The sequence below is a fragment of the Struthio camelus genome, chromosome 8, assembly GCF_040807025.1.
Source record: "Struthio camelus isolate bStrCam1 chromosome 8, bStrCam1.hap1, whole genome shotgun sequence".
NCBI lineage: Eukaryota > Metazoa > Chordata > Aves > Struthioniformes > Struthionidae > Struthio > Struthio camelus.
Window position 1 is genome coordinate 7463728 of NC_090949.1, and position 23963 is coordinate 7487690.

The 23963-nt window shown below is 57.2% G+C and overlaps 2 protein-coding genes across 3 annotated transcripts in view; one reads left to right on the forward strand and one right to left on the reverse strand.

Annotated features, from left to right (window-relative positions):
• Positions 1-23963, forward strand: part of ALDH9A1 (aldehyde dehydrogenase 9 family member A1) — a 193394-nt gene that overhangs the window by 136532 nt on the left and 32899 nt on the right. The gene's annotated exons all lie outside the window — the stretch shown is intronic.
• On the reverse strand, positions 1632-20212 carry UCK2 (uridine-cytidine kinase 2). Of its 2 annotated transcripts, none has more exons than XM_068952026.1 (7): positions 19864-20212; positions 10571-10730; positions 9580-9676; positions 8550-8692; positions 4765-4862; positions 2633-2681; positions 1632-2065 (listed from the first exon to the last, which is right to left on the reverse strand). In XM_068952026.1, the coding sequence occupies exons 1-7, from the start codon at positions 19960-19962 to the stop codon at positions 1926-1928; spliced, it is 786 nt and encodes a 261-aa protein (XP_068808127.1). In that variant the 5' UTR covers positions 19963-20212; the 3' UTR covers positions 1632-1925. The 2 variants fall into 2 exon arrangements, with proteins under 2 accessions (XP_068808127.1, XP_068808128.1); XM_068952027.1 differs by having other exon boundaries at positions 8843-9676.

Genomic DNA, 23963 nt, shown 5'->3' on the forward strand with positions numbered 1-23963 from the left:
CCGCGGGGCTCCAGCCCCTCTCACCCAGGGCGGACGTGCTGCCGCTGGAGTAATTCAGCCAGCCAAGCCGGCAGGCGACGGGGAGGGTCCGCGGACAGGGAGCGGGGCCACGGGCTGCCACGCGCCCCCGCCGCAGAGCACGAAGCAACGAGTCTGCCCCAGCGGCCCTCGCTGGGCACACCGCTGCCTTTCCTCTCCTCTTGGTTAAAAACCAAAGCCTGTTTCTGGCCGCCTTGGGGCTGGAGCGCGACGGGGCAGGGGGTTTCTAAGGATTTAAGCTTTTAACCATGCAGAGCAAGAGCAATGCTCTGGAAGGAGAAAAGCCCCAGTGGGAGCAAGGCTGAGGGTACCTGCTCCAGGCCTGGGCAACGGGCTTGGTGGGGGGCAAGCCAGTCCCAGCGGCAGGGGCCAGAGGAGCTTTCTGGGTTCCCATCCCACCACGATTCCTGGTGCCCCAGCTCGGTGGTACAGCTCCACCAGGCCCTCCTGGGCTGCTGCTACTGCGGCGCTGCTGGGTTACGGGAGCCCAATTCTTACCCCGAGCGAGGGAAGTGACCTCCCCGGGCAGCCCCGCAGCTGGGGGACGCTGTGGGCAACGCAAGTCCTCCACCTGCACACATGGGACAGATGCAGCCCAGGCAAGGGCCTGCTCCAGAAAGGGGCAGCAGGGTGGCCCAGGCATCCAGTTTCACAATACCCAGCTGGGACCCGTGTGCTGGGTGAGCTGCAGACATGCCACACAGGGAGAGGCGTTTGGGAGCCCAGGGACCATTGCGCACCACCAGCCTGTCCCAGACAGACTGCTCAGGAGCTACCTGGCACCACCCGCTGCCTCTGTCCTTCCAAAGAGGCTGGTTCACCCTCAGCAACATCCTACAGACCTGACTTCGCCTATCCGAGAGCGAAACCGTTCCAGGTGGGGAATGGCAGAGCCACCATCGGCCTGCTGCAGCCCGACCTCTGAGCTTGGGATTGAGCCTAGGACTCAGCCAAAAATCCCACCACACACATGGCCCCAGAGCTGCAGCGGGGCTGAAGGGACGCCAGGTGCCATCCCCACCCAAGCCGGACAGTGAGACTGCTACGGACACAAGCTACCATGCTTAGATGACCACAGCCCCTGCATCACCCCTTAGGTCCCTGCTGCAGGGTATCACGACCACAGCCCCTGCATCACCCCTTAGGTCCCTGCTGCAGGGTATCACACCAGATGCCCCCCTCCTCGCGGTGGGAAGGGGTGTCAGCCACGGCGCAAGGACGCTGCTGAGGGACTGAGGCCTGGGACGCAGAGACGGTCAGGGGAGGCATTACACGTCATTCTCCAAAATCCCCGTGGCATCAGTGCCTGCCAGGCAAAACCAGGCTGCTCAGACCGGAACAGCAACAGCGGGAGGAGGCAACCCCAGCCCACTCCCAAAGACTGTCACGCTCAACCTGTCACCTCCGCCCCCACCTGTCCCTCCCCGGGATACAGACCACCGCAGTACTAAAGCATCTGTTGGATGTTCTTCCTCTCGCCTACGAGGTGAGGCTCCCGAGCCCAAAATCTCCCAGGACCCTCTTCCAGCCCCCTCCCGGCAACACTGAGCCTGGCAAATACCTTATGGCAAGTAATTTTACATTATTCTGCGTTTACACAAAAATAGAGCACTTCTATATTTATAGAGATTTATAGCCGGTTCCGTGCTGGAGGAGTTACTGAGCAAGGCCAGGAGCTGTGGGCGGTCCGGGCTCCCGAGCGGCCAGCTGCTTCTCATTCGGCATTTCCATCATACAAAATTAAAGGCATTCGTCTCCGTCTGGTTTCTTAAATAGATAAGGAGGTGGGGGGGCGGGGAGGGAAAATTGAACAGACAGTATGTACAGAGGGGCAGCGGCAGGGCCCGAGCGCCCTCCGCCCCCAGCCTCGCGCCGGCCGCCCGGGGTCAGTGAGGCCGGCTGCTGGACTCTGAGGGCTGCCGCTGGCGGGGAGGAGTGTAGCCGTTCAGGTAGCCGTTGCTCTGGCGCTTGCTGAGTCCGCCGTTAAGGATGTCCTGGATGTGCTGCACTATCAGGTTTATGGCCACTGCGAGCAAAGCACAGGGGAAGATACGGGGGAGGGACTGCGTTAGGATCGTCTCGAACGCGCGAGAGCCAAGCCAGAGAAAACAAGCCTGCTGTGCCCCTGCTCGGGCGCCCATCCCCTCCTCTTGCACGCCAGGGAGCTGCAACCCCGTGGGGAGAAACTGCCCCTTGCCAGGGCACCGCGATCCCTCTGCCCCGGCCGAGCCAGGCCCCGAGCCAGCGAGGTCAGGCTGATGCCAGCCAGCTGGGGATGGGACCATCCCTGGTGCCCATCTGGCCGGGGAGAAGCACCCTCCCCTCCGCGCGGCATGAGCCCGGAGGAGTTTGCCTTGAGGAGCTGCACACAGACAGGCTCCCAGGCTCGCTCGGAGGAGCGCGGTGTCCCAGGCGGGAGCGCGTGAGGTATCGGTGTCATCAGCGCACGCGTGGTCTCTCGGTGCTCTCTTGGGCAGCAGCGGGCTGAGTCACCTCCGTGGCAGGCCCTGCTACCTCCTGCCTGACCGCGTCACGACGGCGTCAGCCCGCAGCCGGCTGCCAGGATGTAACGGCAGGGCCTGGGTCCGCTCACCTTCATTATCTGCTCCTCTGGGAATGATCACATCAGCATACTTCTTGGTCTGGGAGGAAAGAGAGCGCTGCGTTACAGGGAAAGCGGAGAGCTGCCATGCTGATGTCCCCGCTTCCCAGGGCTGTCCTTCTCCTCCCCTTGTCAAGCCCAAACCCACCGAGAGGTACGTTATTGCTAAGGCTACATTTTGGATGCTCTTATTTGCCCTCTGCTCTGCATTTTAAGGGCTGTGCTTTGTGCCTTGACTCTATTTCCATGAGCTCAAACAAATTCCAGTAAGGGACAGATCACCCTAATAAAACCTGAAATTAAAAAGCCTCATGAACACAAGAGTCCAGGAGCAGTGGTTTTTGGAAACAACCTCCTCTCTGAATCCAGCACGACTGGTTCACAAACAAGGCCTGGCATGCCCGGGCTGCGTGGACATGCGATCTGCATGGGATGGGGGGGATTTTCTGCCAGCAGCACCGGCAAAAAAGATCCCCTTCAGGATGCCAGTCCTGGTCTATTTTCACCTGCAGATGCCAGTTGCAGTTTCCTCCCCTATTCACGCTTGCTTTTACAGCCGATGAACTTCCTGACAGCCACGCTGCAGCCCGAGCAAGCGAGCCAGCATGCTGGGCCAGAGCTGTCATCTGACACCTCCAGGCGCTTCCAGCCACATCAAAAACCCCCAGGACACTGTGGACCATTTCAGTGCTGGGCAGCCTGGTCCAGAGCTGGTTAGGAGCAGGCTAACAGGAACTGCGGACGCTGAGCCTGCTCTGCACCCGTGTGCAATTGCTGTGTGGCCTGGCCCACCACCAGCTTGGAGGTGGGAGCAGACCACTGCAGAGCTGGTGGATAGGGATGAAGCAGTTGTTTTCTACCCTCCTTGTTTCACATTTCCTGCTGAAGAGTCTGTAGGAGGATGAGAGACTGACACCACATCCACTGTTTTGTGAAGCTGCAGGTACACCTGGCTGAGGACTCAAGGAGGAGGCACCAAGCTGGATCTCCTTCCCAGGAAAAGCCTTACTAGGCCTGACACTAAAATTGGACCTCAGTTCCCAGAGCTACCTCTGCATGAGTCAGGGAAGAAGGTGCTGCCCAGGAGTCCAGGCCCCTTCTGGGGTCCACCAGAAACAGATCTCTTAACACAGAAAGGATCAACCCTTCCTCTGGGAAAGGACAGAGCCAGCCACAGAGATGCCTCCATGGGCAAGACCTGATGCTGGAGGCGCAGGTTCAGTTCCTGCTCGTGCTGCTGGCTAGCACTCCCCCAGCTGCAGGGCTCCGCTGGCTCAGCCTCTCCAGGATAAGAAGAAATTCCCCAAGGAACTACCACACCTGCTTGAAAAGCCTCAAAAGCCAAAGTGCAGCCTCCCCTCCATGAGGGCAGCAGCAGCAGCCAGGAAAAGCGTGCAACGGCTAGTCGTGCAAACTTGCCCTTGCACCTGCGAGTTCCCCGGGGCTGCAGCGGTCTCTTACGTGCAAAGTCCCTGTCTGCTAGGGGCCCTTGCCTCCCACTCTCGCTTCAGCTAGCAGCTCCCAAAGTGGCTTCCTTTCTCCAGGCAGACCTCACGACCCTGACCTTCAGCAAGGTCTCTGTCAACTCTTCACCTTGGTCAGCCGGGAAACAGGACCTGCAAGGCCATATCCTGCAGCATAGCACAACGGAAAAAGCTTCCCTGCTCTTCCAAGCGTGCAGCCAGCAGCACCATAGGGCAAAAAGGGCAGACAGCACAGCCCGAAACACAACGCAGGCGTGGCGGGCACTTCTCTAGCTAGACGGAGCCGGATCTCCTTGCTCCTAGACCTCCTCTTCCCACCTGGATGCGGCCAGAGATCATCCCCGCTGGTCTGGCATCTGCTGAGCTGCCTGGTGCCGGTTTGGCACAGCCCACGCAGGGAAGGGTCTCTCTTGCCGCGGCTGCCTCCTCGCGGGGGACGGTGATCTCACCAGGAAGGCAGCAGCCATATAAGCAGTCTCCATCGCGCCCTGCGCCGGCCAGCACCGACACCCCCACCTTTCCGCTCTGCCGGCACGGTGGCCTGAGCTCCAGGGCACAAAAAGCTCCTGGCTGAGGGGGTGGGCGGGCGGTGAGGCATTTTTGGCAGACTCCGATGCGTGTCCCTCCCCGTGTACTTACTGGCAAGCAGAACTCCTCAAAGGCAGGCTTGACGAAGGTGATGTACTGAGACAAGATCTGCTCGAGGTCCCTGCCTCGCTCACTGATGTCTCGTAGCACTGAGGGGGAAGAGGCGAGGCACAGTCAGGAGCCAGGACGTGAACCGCTCCATCCCTCCTCGCCAGAAGCACGGGCCTTGGCCAGTCACCTGGGTATTTGCCCCGAGGTCCCTGTTCCTGGGAGCTGCTGCTTCCAAGCCTTCCTGGGAGCTAAGGGCTGGTGGACCGACCAAGGGCTTTTTTTTGGCCTCCCTCCCTTGCCTGAGCTCTGCAAGGGCGCTCCAGCTTAACCAGTGCCACCCCAGTCCTGGCTGTCCCCTGGGCACCCCAGAGCGAGCCCTTGCACCCCTCCTGTCCCCCTGCCCTGGCTACCCAAGCCCGGGCTCCCTGCTCTGCCCTCGGCCCAGGACAGAGGTGCCCAGGGCACAGAAAAGCTGTGCGTTTCACACCGCACACAGCTCAAGGCACGGTTCAACTCAGGTTGGCAGAGCTGAAGAGAGCAATGCTCACCCCCCTGGCGCTGCTGGGCCTTCTCGCGCCGTCCCCAGCTCCGGTCTCAAGCCGCTTCAGTGTGGGCACGTACCCCATGTCAGCAGGAATTGAACCTACGGCTAAGGGCCAGAACGGCGGATGGGATCTTGGCCCTCCCCAAGGGGCTGGCTGGCTGGCTTCTCCCCAGCAGGCTCACGCCTGGCCCCGCGTTTGGAGCGAGCCTCCTCCGCGTGCCAAGCGGAGCCGAGCCACGGCACTGCCCGCCTCGCGCAACCCACTCGGCAGCCAGTGCCCGGGCGCCTGCGGGGCCAGGACAGAGCTGTCTGCCAAGCGCTAGTCTGGCGCCATCCCAGCGGCCGTTTGCCCTCGGCCAGCAGCTCCGCAGCATGCCCTGCCGCAGCCCCGCGCGGGAGGAGAGCGGGCTGGCGAGGCAGGACGCCTGCCAGCTGCCTGCCTGCCTGCCCGCCCCAGGAACGGCTCAGCCCAGCCCCGGCAGCTCTGGCCGGCTCCAGAGCCTGGGAGCAAGCCCCAGCACAAACAATACAGAAAAACAGGCAAGGAAAATCGAAAAGGCGAGACAGAGAGACTTTTGTTTCCCAGGTCCCACACCCTGTTTGTCGGCGGCTGCGGGGCGGGGATGCGGCGCAGCGAGGGTGTATTCGCAGCACACCCGGCCGGGGATGCCGCGCGGGACGGCTGCCAGCTGCACCAGCTGAATTCCCGCGTGGCGGGGTCTGGCTCCGAAAGGAAAGGGCAAAGCTCTCCTGCTCGCTCCCAGCGCAGCCCAGAGCGAGGCAACGACCTCCCCACGCGAACACAAATCGATGGCCCCAAAGCAACGGGTCTCAGCCACGGCCAGAGCCAGCAGCCTGCGCTAAGACCACCTTCCCCCGCCGGGGCTCTCACCCTCTATTTGCGGGGCAGGCCAGTGCCCCAGGGACAGACCAGTTCCTGTCCAAAGCCAGCCGGTGTGCATCACTCCAACCAGGCCTAAAACACGCACGCGGCACCTGACTCGGTCTATGTGTTACGGACGCTGTCCCAGCACAGGGTAGTGAGGGGCCCTAGCCAGAATCAGCTCTGCGCAGGTGCAGAGCACTGCATTGCTCTGCATTGCACAGCTCTGCCCTGTTTGAGGCATCTGGAAGACTTTCATTTTGCCCCTTGCACTCCGGCAGGAGCAAGGTGCCGAGAGAGGTGCCGAGAATGATCTGAGCTACGTGTATGAATCTCGGCGCTGCTGATTAATTGAGCTGTCAGCTACGTTCCCAGGAACTTCATCTCCTGCTGCTGGCCAGCTCGAAAGCCCATTGCTGCAACTTTCCAGGACTTCCGGGAGAGCAGAATGACTCAGGGCCATGTCGCAATGCAAGATCCCAACTTGTGCTTGCTATAAACGGCCTCCAGCTACGTTCCAGGGACATGATTATACTTTCACTACCTCACACACAAGGTCTTCTTTCCAGAGAGACATACAGTAAGGAGACTTGCTGCTGCTGTGGTCCTGGCAACTGCTGGAGGCAGCCCAGGAGACTGCCAAAGGGTCAGTCCCCCATCAGACTGCCGGTGATTTGCCCTAACCAGGGGACACCAGCCCCTCAACCAGCCAGCAGCAGTCCCACTGCCGCTTTGCAAGGCTTTTGCAATAGATGGTGGCTGAGAGAAATCCCCCAGACTGGTTTTAGCCCAGGTAGCTTGGGACTCTATCCAACAGCTGCAGCACAATGGGGGTTAGCTCTGTATCACAGTCAACAGACAGATAGTCTCAGTCTTTAAACAATGGGATCTCAACCAGTTGTCAAGCCCTGAGCCCATGATTATACACCAAGCCCGAAACAACTGAATTGCACGCCCCAGGGAGCGATCAAGTTCCATGCACGGTCATGCAGCACTGCACTGCAGTGTTAGTCAAAGGCACAGACAGCACCTCCCCTGCTGCTGCGGGCCACTGCCAAACACGTGGGCTACCCCTGGCTGGGCCATGAACCCGAGCTCCTGAATGGCACAGGATGTTTTCTAAAGGATGAGGCTCACGTTGCAGGATCCTGCAAATGCATGTCTGTGACCTGCTAATGCGTCTGCCTGCAATGACTGTGCTGTCACCTCCCTGGATGAGTCATGCAAGAACAGTGGGCAGGGTCAAGGGAGATGTGTAAAAAGCAGCTTTTAATCAGCACTGATGACATTCCAGCAGTGGAGGAGGCTGTATGCCTGGTATGCCTGTCCGACAGCAGGAGGGCTGCAGGACTTGGAGCAGGCAAGACCAGTCTTGTCTCAGTGGCACGGTCCCACAAGCAGTCTGAGGCTAAAGCTCGGACACCCACGCTCCTCTCGCCACGGCACAGAGGTGTGAAGGGGAGCTCTCCTCTAAGCCATCTTTTGCCCCCCGGATGTCCCATAGCAGGGGCAGGGAGGGTTCAGACACTGCTGATTCTGCCCTAAGAGTCCTCAAGTCTCAGACACTTGGGCGTTACCTCAGTGACCCCAATCCTAAAGGATGCTTTGAACATTTCATCCTGCAGTTAGCAACGAACTGGATCTCAAGCCACAGAGCTGGAGTCCTTCCTATTCCAGTTGGCAACCTGCAGCCAAGCTGGCTGGACAGTGGGAGTCCTGGTTTCCAGGGGTCTTTGCCCCTAAAGCCTTTACCTTGTGCCAAGTACCAAAACAGGCTCCACACTGCACTGGTTGTGCTTGCACAGAGCAAGATGCACAAGCAAACTCCTCATCTGCTCCACCCAGGATAAACACCCTCACCCCCAGATGCTGCTCTCGGAGCGCACCCGTACGCCAGGTCCTGAACAGATCCATCAGGCACTGCCTTTTGAACACGCTGTCGCCCTGCTTTGCCCATTGCGCTCTTTCCTGCTGGTACCTGCTGAGTGGCAGCAGCTGCTGTTCAGCTGGAGTCACCAGGCACCTACACGGCCATGCAAGGACACTGCACACTCGGCAGGCCCAGTGCTGCATGCATCAAAGGAGGGCTTCCAGACAAGGCAACAAAAACCCCACTGAATCTTAAGGGACAGAGAGCCAGGTGCTCCCCGCTGCTACGAGCTGCCCAATGCAACATGCTGAATTAGGGACAAAAACCTCTCTAGCTGTTTTCTAGCACTGGCAAATCCTTGTATCGGTTCCAGTTCTGCTCCGGCCTCAGTCACACTGTTGCCTGCCCCAGCAACCTGGTGCCCAGATAGTTAGAGTGACATTTCTTCTTCCCCTGCCACAGCAGGCATGGTCACACGAGGGCCTCACCTCTGCGGGACAGCCGGGTGTCTGCGTCTGTGTCCACAAAGAGCTTCATGCGGAAGAGGTCCCGCACCTCCTGGCTGTAGAAGGCCAGGATGCCTTCGAAGAGCACCACGTCGGCAGGGTAGACAGTCACCGTCTCCTCTTTCCTAGCAGGGGGAAGGAGGAGAGTCAAAATACGCTGGCAGGGAAAACAGGCTAAGGGCAGGTGGGGGAAGCAACGGTGCTCCTAGGCACTGCGCCAACCCTGGGACATCACTGCTGCACCAGGGAGGAGACCGAGGGGAGAGCAGACCTACCCCACCGCGGCGAAGCGAATCCAAGGCATACGTACGCTTCCTAGAAGGACAAACGGCAGAGCAGGAAGCAGACCCAGCCCCTCTCCCCCCACCTCGGCCAGCAGCCGCTTGCAAGTCTTACAAGCCAAGCCCAGGGCTTCACCCGTGGGCACCTGCGAGGGCCAGCTCGGTTCCTCGCGGGAACTGGGCAGCGCTCCCCGGACACCACAGCACTTTTGCAGGAAACGGAGCAGGGCCAGGCCATCCACGACCAATGCAAACATGCAGAAGCAAGCTGAATGCATGCAAGGGGAGAGTTACAGGGGCAAGAAGGTCCTCCTCTTCCTCTCCTGGCAGTTCTGGTGTGTTTGAGCCCGAAATACTTAGTTAAAGCAGCAAACAGATTTTTTTGAGGAAAGAGAGGGTGGATGGGGGAAGGAAAGGGGGGCCCGTAGCCCTCCTCCACGGCTGCATCTACGTTGCTGCACGCAGGATGCAACCATATGGCTGCGCAGCTTTCCAGGCCCCCGGATTGAGCCTAATCTGCCCTGGATCCTCTAACCAATTGGTCTGGAGTATTTGGCTCTTGGGTGACACACTGGGCACCTAGAAGCAGGCACACCAAGCGTCTCCCTGGCAGGCGTCACCCTCGCCTCCCGGAGGGCGGGTGGGAGCAGGGGGAGGCGGGCCGGGGCCGGCAGGGCTGCGGGGCGCAGGCCGTTAGCAGAGGCCCAGCAAAGCAGGAGCGGCTGTTAGACCTGGAGTGGGAGACAAAGTCATAGACGGGAATCTGGACCGTCTTCCCTTCCGTGATCTCTTTGAGCGTTTTGACGATCAGCTCGTTGTCGAAGGCGTCTGAGGAGAGAGGAAACGTCACCCAAAGCCACCAAGCACTCTCCCCCCCATCAGGCGGTGCTGAGCTTAGTCTGGCCAGAGCCGCTGGGACAGACAGACATATAGACAGGGGAGGAGAGCCCTGAGCATCCCTCACGGGCGTAGCAAGACCCAGCTGCCCCAGAGCCACGCTGTTTTGTGCCCAGCGGGGATCCAGCCCACGGAGATCAATACCCTCCTTGTAGGGTAGCACTGACAGCCCCGGCTTGGAGGGCATCTTCTCCGCGGCCTCGGCCCTCGGAGAGACTGGAGCAGTGTTTTAGGCTGGAGCCGCCGCACAGGCAGGGCTCTGTTCGCGGGCGCTGGCTGCCTCTGGCATTGTCCTCGTGGGGACGAGGGGACAGCGGCTCTGGAATTTCCCCACCGAGCCCAGAGATGGCTCAAAGAGGCCCTGTTGTAGCAACAGCCACGGCCCCCTCGGTGGAGCGGCCTGCCGAGCGGCTGCACCACACAGCTCCCTCCTTGCAGGAGGGACACGGAGCTGCTGGCTCCAGGAGGCTGTGCCAAGCCAAATCTCCCTGGCCGCCCCAGCTGCACCCGAAGGTCTTTGAAGCCAGGGGACTTTTTTTGCAGAGAGGAGAAGAGGAGCGTATTAAGAGCTCACACCCTTCTCCTCTCCTGTCCCGCACGCTCCACCCCAGAGGCGGTTGTCTCCCCAGGGTGGGGGAGCTTGTACTGCACCTGCCAGAGGCACAACGCTGCCGGGGTGCCCCCAGCTGCACAGGGGGCTCAGCCGAGCACCCACGCCTGCCCTGTGCAGAGGCAGAGCCCTGGGGCCTGTGAGGCATCGGGGGGTCCCGCTCCAGCCCTCAACCCCCGCCACGTGGCACAGCCCCGGCGCTGCGCTCCGCTTACCTGGGTGGTCAAAATTGAACTGGCCTTTCAGCGCTTTGGATTTCTGCTCCGAGGTGAGGACCCGGTAGAAGCTATCTTGGCTCACGATCACCACCTGCTTCTGGCGATAGTCCACCTCGTTCTGGCCCAGCAGCTGGACAATCTTGGAGCAGACTGAGGACTGGGAAGGACAGCAAAGGAGGCAAGTCAGTGGCAAATCATGTCCGAGTCGCACAGGGCAGACATCCTGGCTCGGAGGCAGCCTCGGCACCTTGCGTTCCCCCAGCCCTGAAATCCCCCCGCCGCCAACCGCCTGCCGCTGCCCCGGCTGGCAGCGACGGACCGCACAAACCCCAAACCTTCTCCTTCGTCATACGAGACCTCGGCCGCTGCGCAGTACAGCGGCCACAACCCAGCGCTAACCGGCAGCCGGAACGCCGGTCCCGGCCAGCGTGAGCTGTAGTCAGCCTCGGCAGCGGCGGTGTGCGCCCAAGCCGCGGGAGTCGGCCCTGCTCCTAGCCCGGGCGTCCGCCCTCTGGGACGAGTGAGGGGTCTGGGGCCGCACTGGGTTGCATCACCTCCTGCAACGGTGCTTCACCTCCTGACGGCAGTCCCTTGGCCCTGGGCGCGAGTTTAGGTCTCGTGTCAGGGATCGGGTCTCCCTGAGCATCCCGCCTTCTGCTCCTGCCTGCTACAGCCGGCAAACGGTGCTTCCCGGACCCCACGGGCAGCCCTGCCCTGCAGCGAGCTGCTCCCACCCGGAGCAAAGCGCCGCAGCAACTCTAAGTGCCAGGCACTAAGCATTCAGCACGTCCTGACTGCCGGCGACACAGAAAGCCGGAGCGCGTTCTCTGTTTCCTCTGTTTCTCCTCTCCCCACATCCTCCCCCAGCCCCTGTCAGCCCTCTTGCTTAACCAGCTCGATCCCATAGGCTTTGCAAACACCAGGCACGCAGGGTGCCTCTCCTCCGCTTCTCCTTCCTGCTCTCTCCCCTCCAAACGCTGCTGCCTTCCACGTTGCCCGCCAAGGCAAGGGGACACGGCGCAGCAGGGTTCAGCCTCAGACACGGCTGCTCAGGGCAGCCAAACTTCCCCAGCCCTTCGCAACTAGGAACAAACCTCCTTCCGGATCCTCAGTACATCAGTGGAGCTGTGTACCAATACGCACCAGAAAGTGCTTTCCCCACCCTGCGGGAGGACATGGGGCTCCCTTTCCTTGGCATCAGTGAAACCAAGGCACCAGTTACACTTGCACTCCCTCTTTCTCAGAGCTCAGCACCCCAATAGACAATAAAACGGACATCATTTCAGGGCATCAGACAGCTCCTCCAAGCCTTTCTTCTGCTTTATGCATGCTAACCCCTGGCCTGCTGACCCTGGAAAGCGAGGGAAAAAGAGACCCTTCAGCTCTCGCAACCACCCTCGTGTTCCATAACCCACAGTTCAGGACACCTGATGGTGGGAAAAGCCCAAGGAGAAAGCAGCTCGGCAGCTGGAGACAGGAACACAAGGCCTGGCTCACATGTACATCCCCTAACAGGTGCCCTGGATGACGATCAGAGTGTGTCCCAGATGCGTCCAGGGTCTGATGCTCTGGGGTGGCAAGTGCCCCCGGCAAAAGCTCCAGTGCACCTCCTATTGCCCCTCATTCCCTTTTCTCTAATGGGTTTTGGAGAGCTGTCAGAAGTGACGGAGGAAGATGTTCACAAAGATATCCGGCTCTCTCAAGGTCCAAGCTTGGGTCCAGCGCGTCATACTGCCCAGGCAGGCAGGGACGTAATCGCTGGGCTCCAGGAAGAGGCACTTGGTCCCTCAGAAAGCAGAGGGCTCTGGTCTGAGCTTGACATGAGCTGCTACGGGCCAGGGCACTGCTCGCACACGGACACCTGTGTAACTGCGGCAGGATGTAGGGACAGCAGGGAACACAGCACCTTCATCCAACCCAGGGGCTGCATTCAGTGGGGCAGCAAAGCTCGGAGAGGACTCCCACAACTCCCTGCTCGGGCTAGCAAGAAACAAGATCCATCCCAGGCTTAAGTGAAGTGGGTTTTTCCCCTCCTCGTGATTGCTTAGGACAGGACAGTTTGAGGGACGTTCCCCGATGCCAGTCTGAACACCTCCGTCAGCTGGAGCACCAGCTTTCCCCCCTGTTGATGAATGCCACATGTGAAGGAGGAAGAAAGGCCAGAAACGCAAAGGTTACAAATTCCCCTACCCAGTGGGAACAGAAACTCCTAGCCTCAGGAAGCGTCCCCTACAAACAAATGACGCATGTCCCCTGCTCAAACCCCCCTCCTCCCAAACCAGCATTGCACATGTACGCACGACTGCTGTTAATCAGAAATGTGAAAAAACTCGCTGGTAATCTGGAAGTGATAGCAGTTAGCCTCTGGGAAAGCCTGCAGAGGCCCAGAAAGACATCTTGGCCAAGCCCAAAGCACGACTGCAAAGAACCGCAGGGAAACTCACTGGGCTGGATGCAGTGGCAAGACGGCAACTCACGAGACGTGCGGTGCTGATGCCTGCAGCGCCCGCTGGAAAGGACAACCTGAGTTGCGATCCCTTCCTTTGCCAATTCCTAACCCCCGGCGGGGGGACGAAGATGACACCGTTGCTCCCCGCCCCGTGAGCCCCATGACTGTAGAGGCAAACACAGGACTGACTCGATGGAGATCCTGTAGGCAAATCCCAGTTCAAAACACTCTGCAACTTGGAGACCTGCTCCCCATCCCTAGCTCTGGTTCTGCCCTGTGTGACTTATCCCACTGCAGGAGGGCGAGAGGCCCGGCAAGAACGGGCTCTTCACCTCAGCTCAGGCGCTTTCCCGGACCTACACGGCTCACGCCGCCCCCAGCCACATCCCCAGGTGAACGCAGGAGATGATTCAGCCACAGCACGCTCCCAGCGAGCAGGAGGCTTTCTCAAGCGAGAGCCCTCCCTTCCTCCAGAGCTGGTTTAAAAACTAAATATAGACAAGTCTCGCCAGCCTGCAAGCCTCCATGGTTGCCAAGCGAACCCTTCCCGTGTGAGCCACAAACTGTTGCAGGACTTTCTCGATGCACAAACAAACAGGAAGGCCTGGCACCTCTGCCACCGCTCACGACTTCCACGTGCTGTAGTGAGGAAAACCCAGCTCCTGGTTCCAGGGAGCTGACCGTGACCCACCGAGCAGCGCTCCTCCAGGCTTTGGGCTTGCGCCGGCCCCCGAGAAGCTGTACAAACCAACCCACAACACGCACAGCCGGTTCAAAGGAAGGTTTCTGCACACCGCAGCATAAGAAGAGAGCTGAGAGACGCTATTCCTCAACAGAAGCAGCTGCAGCCCCCCTTGCAGGTTTTCTCCTCGGTACTAAGCGCACAAGTAACTAGCGTTGAGAAGGAAAAAGCACAGCTTTATTCTGCTGAGAGAGGAAGAGGGAAGATACGGGAAGCACTGGGCAAAGAAATCCAACGCGTTTTCCTGAAAGGAGAGAAGGCCCTTGTGGTGGAAAGGGGAAGGAACAGAGCAGAAAGGCGCTCAGAGCCCTACTCCAGACATTCATTTGAAAGATATTGATTACACTGTGCATTTAATTCATATGCACTAATGGCCTATCACCAGCTGCTCAGAGAGCCTTCAGGAGTTGGCTAATTTCCCCAGGATTATTAGGCAAATGTATCCCACAATCCCTTTTGTTGCTCTGATCAGCCAGTGAATTACAGCTTGGGATGGGTGTTAGAGAGCTGGTAGCCGGTGCCGCAGTTACCCACGTGCAGAGCTACCAGGCAGCCGGTGCTCCCCGTCCCGGGGTTTGTCGCAGCAGGCAGGGCAGCACAGGTACTTCTGGCTCGTAAGGCTTGTCCTGGGCTCGGAGGCACCCATAAACACTGTCTGTACAGGCATGCGAAAACCCACCCGTCCAGAGCGATTCGTCCATCCCCATGGAGTCTGGCACCGCACAGGGCAAGACATCTATGCTGCGTTGTTCACCCTGGCTCCCAGCACACCACCAGGGAGGAGGACCTCCCACGGGCTACAGGCTTCCTCTAGACCAGACACCTAGCAGAGGTAATTGAAGACAGATAAAGTAATTCCTGCCACAACGAAACACTGAAGCTATCTTCTTTGGAGCAGGCAAAGCGGGAAAGGCTGTGGCAGAGACGAGACCCTCCAGGAGAAGCAGCAGCTGCTGGGCTCTAGCATGGATGAAAGAGAGGAACCAATTCCTCCTGCTGCTGCGGGCTGCTCGCCCTGAGCCAAGACACTGCTTGCCACAAGGACAACCCTCTCTCAGGCAGAGCAATGTCCCTGGCCCACAACAAATGCTACCGCAGGGAGCAAGGAGAGACTGACAGCAGTCACACTTTCCACCAGGGAGAGACACCTGGAGGTCATCAGTAGAGAGACCGCTGTCACAACCCCCTTCCTGTAGCATTTGGAGGTGAGCAGGCTTTGCAGGGGCTGTGGATGGCTTTGCATCCCCAAAAGCCTGGCTGGGGTGTCCCACTCACATGCTTGTGGTTAACCACTCTCCAGTTTGGGGATCAGGCAGGAATTTTCCCTAAGATCACACAGGAAACGTTGGGATTACTTGTTGCATTTCTCTGATGTCCTCCGTAGCATGGTTCCTTTTCCAGGGATCACCTGGGACTTTTTACTCAATTAAGTACTCACAACCAGGAGTGCTGGTAATGCTGTTCTCTCCAGCTCACCTCCTGCAGCACACTAGCTGTGGCTTTTGGTCTTTAACTGTACAGTTATGTTAATTATGGAGTATTAGGAAGCGCTTTATGGACTGCGGAGGACACATGGAGTGGATATCAAATTCAGAAATGTCCCTGAACATCAATTAAATGGCTACCCGTGACCGCAGGGAGCTAGTTCATGACCCACATAGTCCTTTCCAGTCCTAAAGGAGTACATCCATATGGCAGCACTGGGCCTGGAAACTTGCTATATTTGTAGCAAAAGCCTGGGCCTTCACCCAGAGCTTTCCTAGGCAGGTTCACCATTCCTGTCTTTCCCTTTGTGAGCCAGAGGTCAACCAGTCAGGAACTGCGATAGCCCAGTGTTTATTCTCTCACCACCCCTGGGCTTGGTACTATGGGACACTGCACATGCAATCAGCCATCCTGTGCCCCAGCATGAACAAGGGCACACAGACACAGAGGATCTGAACATTGGTGCTGTGTTGGGAGGAAAACAAAACCCCCGATGCAATCCCTTAGATAGGTGATGTTTTTCTAGGATCCCTGCTGCAAATGCCATATAGCCTGGAGCTGACTGAGCCCATGGGACTATATCCAACAGGCTCTGTAATGAGCAAGCACATATTCAGTCAGTCACAGGAAAGGGCTGACCCATCAAAATGTCCTGTGCATCAGTCTGATCAGTGGCTGGCACAGAATAACCTTCTACTAGAAGGTCTGACAAGTTTCTAGCACACATTGACACTAGCATTTGTTAAGTCGGACCTTGTGATTCCTGGCTTCTGCCAGCCAGGAAGCGTCACCAGGAAACGGTGCTGAACCAAGACAGGATTGCTGCAATTCCTGCTAGTCTCTCTCCAGTGGCACCCCTGGGGAGCCATAGCCTCCAGATAAGTGTCAAGTTTTCCCTGTGCTTCTTGGCCACTGTGTCACCACCTACATGCAAGGGAATGACCCACAGGTTGCCAGAGAGGGTCCTCAACCCTCACTTGTATAGGGGACCCAGTTTTGTAATGCAAGAAGCCCCAGGTAGGGAGGGAACTGTCTTATAGGCAGATGTGCTACAGCTGGGTCCACTGCTTCCCTGAGGACCAACATCTTGGTTGTCCTACCCTGGCTGGAAGATACCAACTCATTGCCTTCTTCAGCCTCCTGGCTGGCTCACTCTCGCGGCAGCCAGGTCAGCCTCAGTCAGCTTTTTCAGCTTTAAAGCAGAGTTGCCTAAAGGATTAGCAGTGACAAAGAAACCTGGCTGATCACACACAGCAATTTTAGTGCTCTGCAGTCTGCACGTTCAGAGAGATGTTTCCAACTCTGTGTACGAACCCAAGATCCAAACCGTGCAGCCACCCAGCCCCAGCGACACCCCTACTCAACCCTCACTAGTCCCAGGGCAAGGCACCCAAGGAACATGCTCAGCCCTTTGCAAGTCTGCCTTATTTTACAGCCTCCTACTTAAAGATAGGTTCAATCAGCATCTCAGGTCATCTAGTGTGGGGACCGGCAATTAATGCTTTGGCCTAAACTTTAAAAGATCTCCCCACCCCTGCAACCACTCCAGCACCAGATGCTTCCACGGTTGCTGAAAGCCAGCCGCCCCAGCAAAGCCTGCAGAGCTGCTGGGTCCCAGTTGCAAAGCTGAAGGTGGGGGGGGGGGGGGGAAGAGGGAAAAAACCACACCATGAACAGCTTAAGGAGGTATCCTAATGCTTTCCAGCTCATCCCAGCCATCACTTTGCTGAACTTCCCTCCAACCCACAGCCTGGTTGCCTGCCTCCCAGGCCGTGATCCTTGGTAGTCAGTAGTCAAGAGCCTTTTGTGGGAGCGAGGGAGGGAAGAAGCTGCTGGCGCTAAGACCACAGGTATAGGAAGGAAACACAAGCTTTAGCAGAGCGCTTTGAAGGCATTAAGGATGAAAGAAAATGCTATGGCCAGCCTTGGGAATCCCTGCAAGGAAAGGGGCATTTGCAGTCCTTTCTGGCTTTGGCTTCTTCACTGAGCCAGCACAGGAGAGGTCCTAACACCACGCCATCTCCTCCGCACCAGGAGACAGCAGAAAGTTTTGCCCGGACTGGACATTGCTTGGATTTAGGAGGACAATGGGAGAGGCTCCAGTTCCCAGGGAGCTTTCATAAAAAGCTCGTCCCAGCTCAGCTGAGCTACTAACAGCCTCTGAGAGGCTCCAGGCACTACGGCCCACCAAGGATCTCTGCAGCTCCCCATTTTTGCTTCCAACACAGTCCAGATTTCTTCTGGGTGCTGAACGTGTTGAGAGTGCCTGGGTTTCTACCTCCTATTGAGGAATGAAAGCTGCTCAAGTGTCCTCTGCTCATTAGAGAATCGAAGACAACCTCTGAATTTGAGTACTCTCACCAATTTGCCTTTAAGAAACACCAGCAAAACACTCTCCCCAGTCTCCAAGAAAAAAGCTGGGAGCTTCTGATGCCAGTTTACCCAGGGCACGACAGGACACAACAAGTCACAGCAAGCTACGGATAGGTTCTCTGCCCTCTCTTCCCCAGTCTGACTGCGCTGGCTCACCTAGACGGATGGCAGTGGGGGACCGTGGAGCATTTTTTCCCCCCCTTTCTGAGACTCAACAAAATCAGCAGTAGGAGCTGGGGGGGGGGCTCCTTGGAAGGCAAATGCCCTCTGTTATCTTCAGGCTGGTGCGCTGCCAGAGGGGAGCGTTAGGACAACAACCCTCAACTGGTGCGAAGGCGAGTCAGATGGACTTGCCGCTTTCCCAGCGGGAAAGGTGCCGGCCCCATTTTCCCTCTGGGAGTTCTCCATTTCCGCCTTGTGGGAGCCACCGAGTTGAGTTTTTATCTGTAGGCGAGCCCTTAGCTCAGCAAACCATACCAGCCCCACAGCTGTTTTCCCGGAGCGTGCTGTAGCACCCAGCATCACCTGGCACAGGGTGCTGCCGGCGACGGAGAGCCCCACTGCTGCAGTTGAACGTGGCCCGCCTCACGCCCGCATCCCAGTGACGCGTGTGAACCTGAGGGACTGTGCAAAACCCCCAGGTTTTCTTCCTGTTGCTTCTCCTTGAAGTTTGTTTTTTGTTTTTTTTTTTGGCCAGCATATTTCTTGCAGCCTTTTCCTACAAACTTTGCACTGATTTGCTGGATTCCCTTAAGTGCGCAGCACTGCCCAGGGCTTTTAGCAGCCAGCAATCCCTGAGGGGAAGGGAGAGGAGGGGGGCAAAAAAAAGACACACAAAGCCAAGAGACAGGAAAAGCCAGTTAATACCTCTCCCTGGCTAGAAAGAGCCCATTTCCCTATTTTTCACCCCAAGGTAGCCGGCTGCTGCTAAGCTTTTTCACTCTGAAGTTGAGAGCAACTGTGGCGTACTGTACTGTAATCATTGCTTTTACCTTGTGGGCCTGAGACACAGCGTTCGGAGACATAACAGTTTGGCAGTGCCAGACAATGTTGTTGGGACAGCTACAGAGAGGCAGACCCACGCATCGGAGAGCGGGCAAACCCGGCACTTTTGAGTCACCAGGAGCTGCGCTGCAGGCACAGTCCTGTTTCGGTCCCCCATGCAAGAGACTTTCTCGCCATCCCTCTCCTGTTAGGGCTGGCTTTTCCCTCCTTGCAAAAGGAGCAGCAATCCAGCAATCAGTAGGATACTTAGAGGCACGTTTCTGAAACGCTGTTACTGCGGGCTGAAGCACATTGCTGGGGTTATGCCATCCTTGGGAGAGAGGAAGAGTCCCCCCTCCCCCCCCAGCACAACTCAGCCCAAAGATACCAGGCTCTGCCTTTCTCCTGCGACAGCCCACATCCAGTCTCCTTAGCAAGGAAGGTTTCAAAGGCATTTCTGCTTCCCAATCTATTCCTGTTCTCCAGAATGCCTTAAAAAAAAAAATACACACAAGCAAAAAAAAAAACCTAAAAAAACACAGCTAAAAATTTCTGTGCTACCCTGAATGGAAGGATTAATGACAGAAGAGAAAAAAATAGAAATAAAAGTGTAATTGATCTTGAGGTAGAAAACTACCTACTTCGGGTTTAAAAAAAAACCACACACACACACACCTCACTGCATTAAAAAAGAAATAGAAAAATCACGGCTTTCTTAAGCTGCGAGAGGAGCCCCGCGGGGGGCTGGGGTCACCCTCTGCGGCAGCCCGGGCGCAGCAGGGCCCCGCGGCCCGAGCCGACCCCGCCGCGGGGTGCCCCCCCCCCGCCGTGAGTCAGCACCTCGCTGCACTGCCCCGGCTCCCCAAATTGGCCAAAGCAGGGCACCCCCGCAAACCGGCTCTACCCCCGGCCAAAAAAAAAAAGGAAAGGGGGGGGGGTAACCGCAGCAAACGCGCCCGCCGGCTGAGCGCCCCCCCCGGGGTGCCGCAGGCGGAGGGAGAGCGTGGAGGGGGTACACGCGTGGGCAGCCCCGCCGCCGCTCCCACGGGTGCCCGCGGCCGCCACCCCCGGTGAGGCGCGGCGCGGGCAGCGCACGTGGCGGCGCGGCCGGGAGCCCTCTCCGCCTCCGCGATGCCATGTGGCCGCCGCGCCCGCGGCGAAGTGGGGGGAGAAGGGGGGGGGGCGGCCCGTCCCGGACACCCCCGAGCCGTCTCCCCCCCCCCCCCCGGAGCCCCGCGCGCCCCCCCCTCCCCGCACCTTGCCGCTGGCCGTGCCGCCGCTGACCCCGATGAGGAAGGGCTCGCCGCCGCTGGGCTGCCCGTGCTCCTCCAGCCGCTGCTCGCTGTCCCCCGCCATCCTCCGCTGCTAGCGCCGCCGCCGCCGCTACCGCCTTCCTTCCCTCCTTTCTTCCCTCCTCCTCCTCCTCCGCCTTCGCTCCCCGGCTCTCCTTGCGGGGCTGGATTTATCTGATGAGTCAAGGGCCTTCCTCCCCGCCTGGTTCACATCCCCAGCGCGGCGGCTCTCTGCCAGGTGCCTGCCGCAGCTGCACATGCTCCGGCCCAGCCCGCCGCCGCCGCCGGCACGGCCTGGCCCGGCCCGGCCCGGCGCCGCCCCCCGCTCCGCGCCGGGCGGCGATGCGGCCCCCGGAGCCCCCGGCGCCGCTCGCTGCAGCGGGAGCGCCGCGGCGGTGCCGACGCGGTAGCGGCGGGAGGGAGCGGGGGTGATCCCTTCAACACATCCCCCCTCCTCCCCGGGCCCTGATCCTGCAAGCGCTTGGGAACATTTTATTCATGACCTGGATCTAGGAATAAAGATTATGCTTATGCCTTTGGCAAGCAGGAGCAGTCTGGGAGGAGCTGCAAGCGCTCTGGAGACCAGGATTCAAAGTCAAAACGCTCTCGACGGATTGGAAGAAACGCTCTGCAAAATGTAGGATGCCAGTCCATGCGGCAAGTGCAAAGTACTGTATTTAGGTAGCAGCAGTCAACTGCAAGACGGGAGGCTGCTGGCTAGCCAGCCCCCTGGCAGATACAGATCTGGGAATACAGTGCATTAGAGTCACCTACATCATGCTGCTGTGAAAAAGGCAAACGTCCCACTGGGACATATAAACATACATAGACACGCTAACTTAGCCCTCTGCTTGGTAAGAAGGCAGCCCGGGGAACTGTGTTTCCAGAAAGATGAGGCCAGATGGGAGATACTCCTCCAGCGGAGGATCACAGGAACCAGCACAGGTCCGCTTTTGCAGAAAGACTGCAGGAACTGTGTGTGTTTAGTCTAGGGAAGAGATGACTGCGGGGACGCGTGATAACCGTTTTCAAATATATAAGGGCTGTCACAAACAGGAAGGGAATAAATTTCTCTCACCCATGGGCATTAGAACAAGATGTTACCAGTGTAAACTGCAACAAGGGCAATTCAGGATAGATATCGGGGGACGTTTTCAAAGCGTGGGGATATTAAAGCCCCAGCATAAGTTGTTTAAAGAGAGTAAGAACTCTCCACTACTGAAGATTTTCAAAGTGCACGAGGGCAAGCTCCTGCATACAAAGTCTTGGGTAGGGCTGGTTCTGCTTTAGGGCAGGGGATGGCCTAAGCGATGCCTTCAGACTCCTCCCAGCCCTGTTCATAGGAGTGTGAGGCGTCTAACTTCACACAGTTCAATACAATGAACAGGTGTGGAAACGTTTTCCAGACAGGGTCCCGAGTCCCAGCCCTAATCCTGCAGGATACGAGGAGAGGATTTCCTGGGAAGATGTGTCCCCTTTCTGCCCACCGCTCCCCTCAAACGGTGCTCCCGTAACGTCGGCATATCCCTTCGCAGTGTGCCAGTTTCACCCGGGCGCCGCGGGTGCCAAGGGAGGAAGTGCTATATGCGGAGGCAGTGATGAGAACTTCCTGCGAGGATAAATTCCAGTGGAATTCCCACGGTCCCATGCCAATTTTCAATTTTCAAGCTCTGATCGTGGGCACGGTTCCTGTGCACATCACCAGGCCCAAGGAATTATTCAAAGTTCGTCTTTCTAACCCACACACTGACCCACCCATGTCTCAGTGGCAAAATCCATCCAGTGCACAGGGACCTCCAGGTTATTTGGTTCTCCTTGGGCCTATGCTCACTGCTACCAGCCTCTTTGTTGTCCTGTTTGGAGACAGGTCAAAACCTCTTGCTGTGCTCGAGCCATTTCCGACCATGCTGTCCTTCGAGCCCACAGTCTCTACAGGATGCCCGTCATGGAATTTCATCTCCAATTCCCTCCTCCTCCCTCTCTTCCCCACCCCCCCCCCGCTTTTTTTAAACCAGATTCTTGATGCATGGAAGGAGCAGAGACACTTGTAGAGGGAAGGAGAAGTAAACGCATCCTGATGGGTCTTGGAGGGGTACGAGCTAGGCATATTCACGGTTTATGTATACAGGACACAAATAGAGCTTATGCAGATCAGACTAAGGGCGCTTTCAAAATCAGGCCAGAGTGCTAAAACAGAAGTGAAGCAAATTCAGGTGCCCGTCAGCTTTAGATGACACGTCTTCTTTCATCAAAACATAACTGAGAAAGTTACACTCCGTTCTTCCCAACTGACTGTCACTAACATACTATGCAAAACAATTTAATCTTTTGTTCAGTTTAAGTCCAGAGACTTCAACAGTTGAAATCTGTTTTGACAAGCCTCTCTCTGGTCTGGTTTTGAAGGTTACCTCCGTAAGTATTCTCTCTGCTGTATCTAGACTATTTTAAGATCGTATTGGCTCATAATTCATGTATCCAGAGCTACACATTATGCAGACTTTTTCCTTTTTCTCATACCTCAAGCCTGTTAGATCAAATCAGACTGCACCCGTCTTCATCTGTCCTTTATACGCTGATCAAAGCGCAGAATAATATTTTCAAAAGGAAATGCCGTTGCAAGAAAAACGTCTTCTGTTGTCTAAAAGAAACTGTTGGTAAGGAGCCTGGTGTGATTCAGAATGACAGGATGAATCGTGCAAAGAGCTTGTGTCACCCCTAAGTCCAGTTCAAAGCATGGACGTTAGAGAGGCAAGGGGCTCGTGTCATTGACTATCTCCTCCCGGCCTGGGTTCTGGTGCACGCTTGTTCCTTGAAGGACAGTGTTCAGTACTGAGAACTGATACCATCTGAATCATTTACAATACCAAAAGAAGAGAAACTACCTCCCACTGGTGTGACACTGATAAACCTCACCGACAGGAAAGCCAGGGGGATCTCAAGGGAGGGAGAGAGGCAGAGCAAGGGCTGCAGCAGAGCCGAGTGGAACACAGCAGGGCTGGGTGGGATGGCACAGAGCAAGACACAAAATATCACCATGTTATCATGGGTCCTACCACATCCTCGGCTGACAATATTTTCCTTGTGCTCACTCTAAACTGCAATATCCATCCCGAATTTCATCCCAGCCTCCCTGATGGCACTCAGGTCAGTTCTCTTCTCCCTCGCACTGGACTCCAGTTGCTTGTAGACAGATGCTGCCCTCAGTTCTACCTTGATCTTGCGAAAAGCTCCCAGCGTCTAGAAGCGGTGCCTGCCTGAGGCTGCCTGGGGGCTTTCCAGGGGCGCCGAGGGCGGCTTAGCTGGAACTCTTAGCAACGCCTGACTCACTACATAGCCGCCTGCACGCATGTGGCTTTCATGTTTCTTTGTATGCAAATGTTTTCAGTCTCCCCAGGATCTGAACGCTATCTAATTTCACAGTCCACAGTCAATTCACTAGACATTGGCTAGTCTTCTCTGAACTGATTTTGTCACTGTCTTTCTGAAGGCCTATTTAATTTATGGGCAACTGTGGGGTTTTTTGTTTCCCTCACTTTTCACTGGTCTTCTGTGCATATAATCCCACATTGCGTTGGTCTTTACTGATGGCAAACTCATACGTTTCACAAGCATAGACACAAAAAACTAATATTCTCCGTCTGCCCCGTTTCCTTTTCTGTATTTCTGCTTTCGAGGTCTCCTTACCCCATCACAACTTGGTGTGGACTTGGTGTGGTTTTGTTGCTCCAGGTGTAACTGTTGTCATATTTCTATGATGAATCACATTTTTTGATCTCTAGAGCCTCATCAATTAGTCTTTCCGCTAAAACCTTGACCATTATTTCACTCTCCTTGTCAGTGTTAGCCTAGCCTCATCTGCAAGTATTTTACGCACACACAAATGTAAGATTTGCTTCTCTACTTCCAACCCTTTGAATTGATACATCCAGTGCTCTAGCGCTGGCCGCACAAAGAACGGTCCGTAACGCACAGTCACAAGCTAACAAGGGCTAATCGAGTGCAGGCAGAGGAGTATCTGTAAATACTTGATCCTAGAGAAGCAGTCCTGCCTGGTGCTCTGCGCGA

Bases quoted from the DNA above. Each gene is read 5' to 3' on its own strand.
- UCK2 (XM_068952026.1), bottom strand. From the start codon at position 19,962: ATGGCGGGGGACAGCGAGCAGCGGCTGGAGGAGCACGGGCAGCCCAGC. The intron at 10,731-19,863 runs GTGCGGGGAGGG...TGTCCTTCCCAG, and splicing joins GCGGCACGGCCAGCGGCAAG to TCCTCAGTCTGCTCCAAGAT. The intron at 9,677-10,570 runs GTAAGCGGAGCG...CTCTCTCCTCAG, and splicing joins GTTCAATTTTGACCACCCAG to ACGCCTTCGACAACGAGCTG.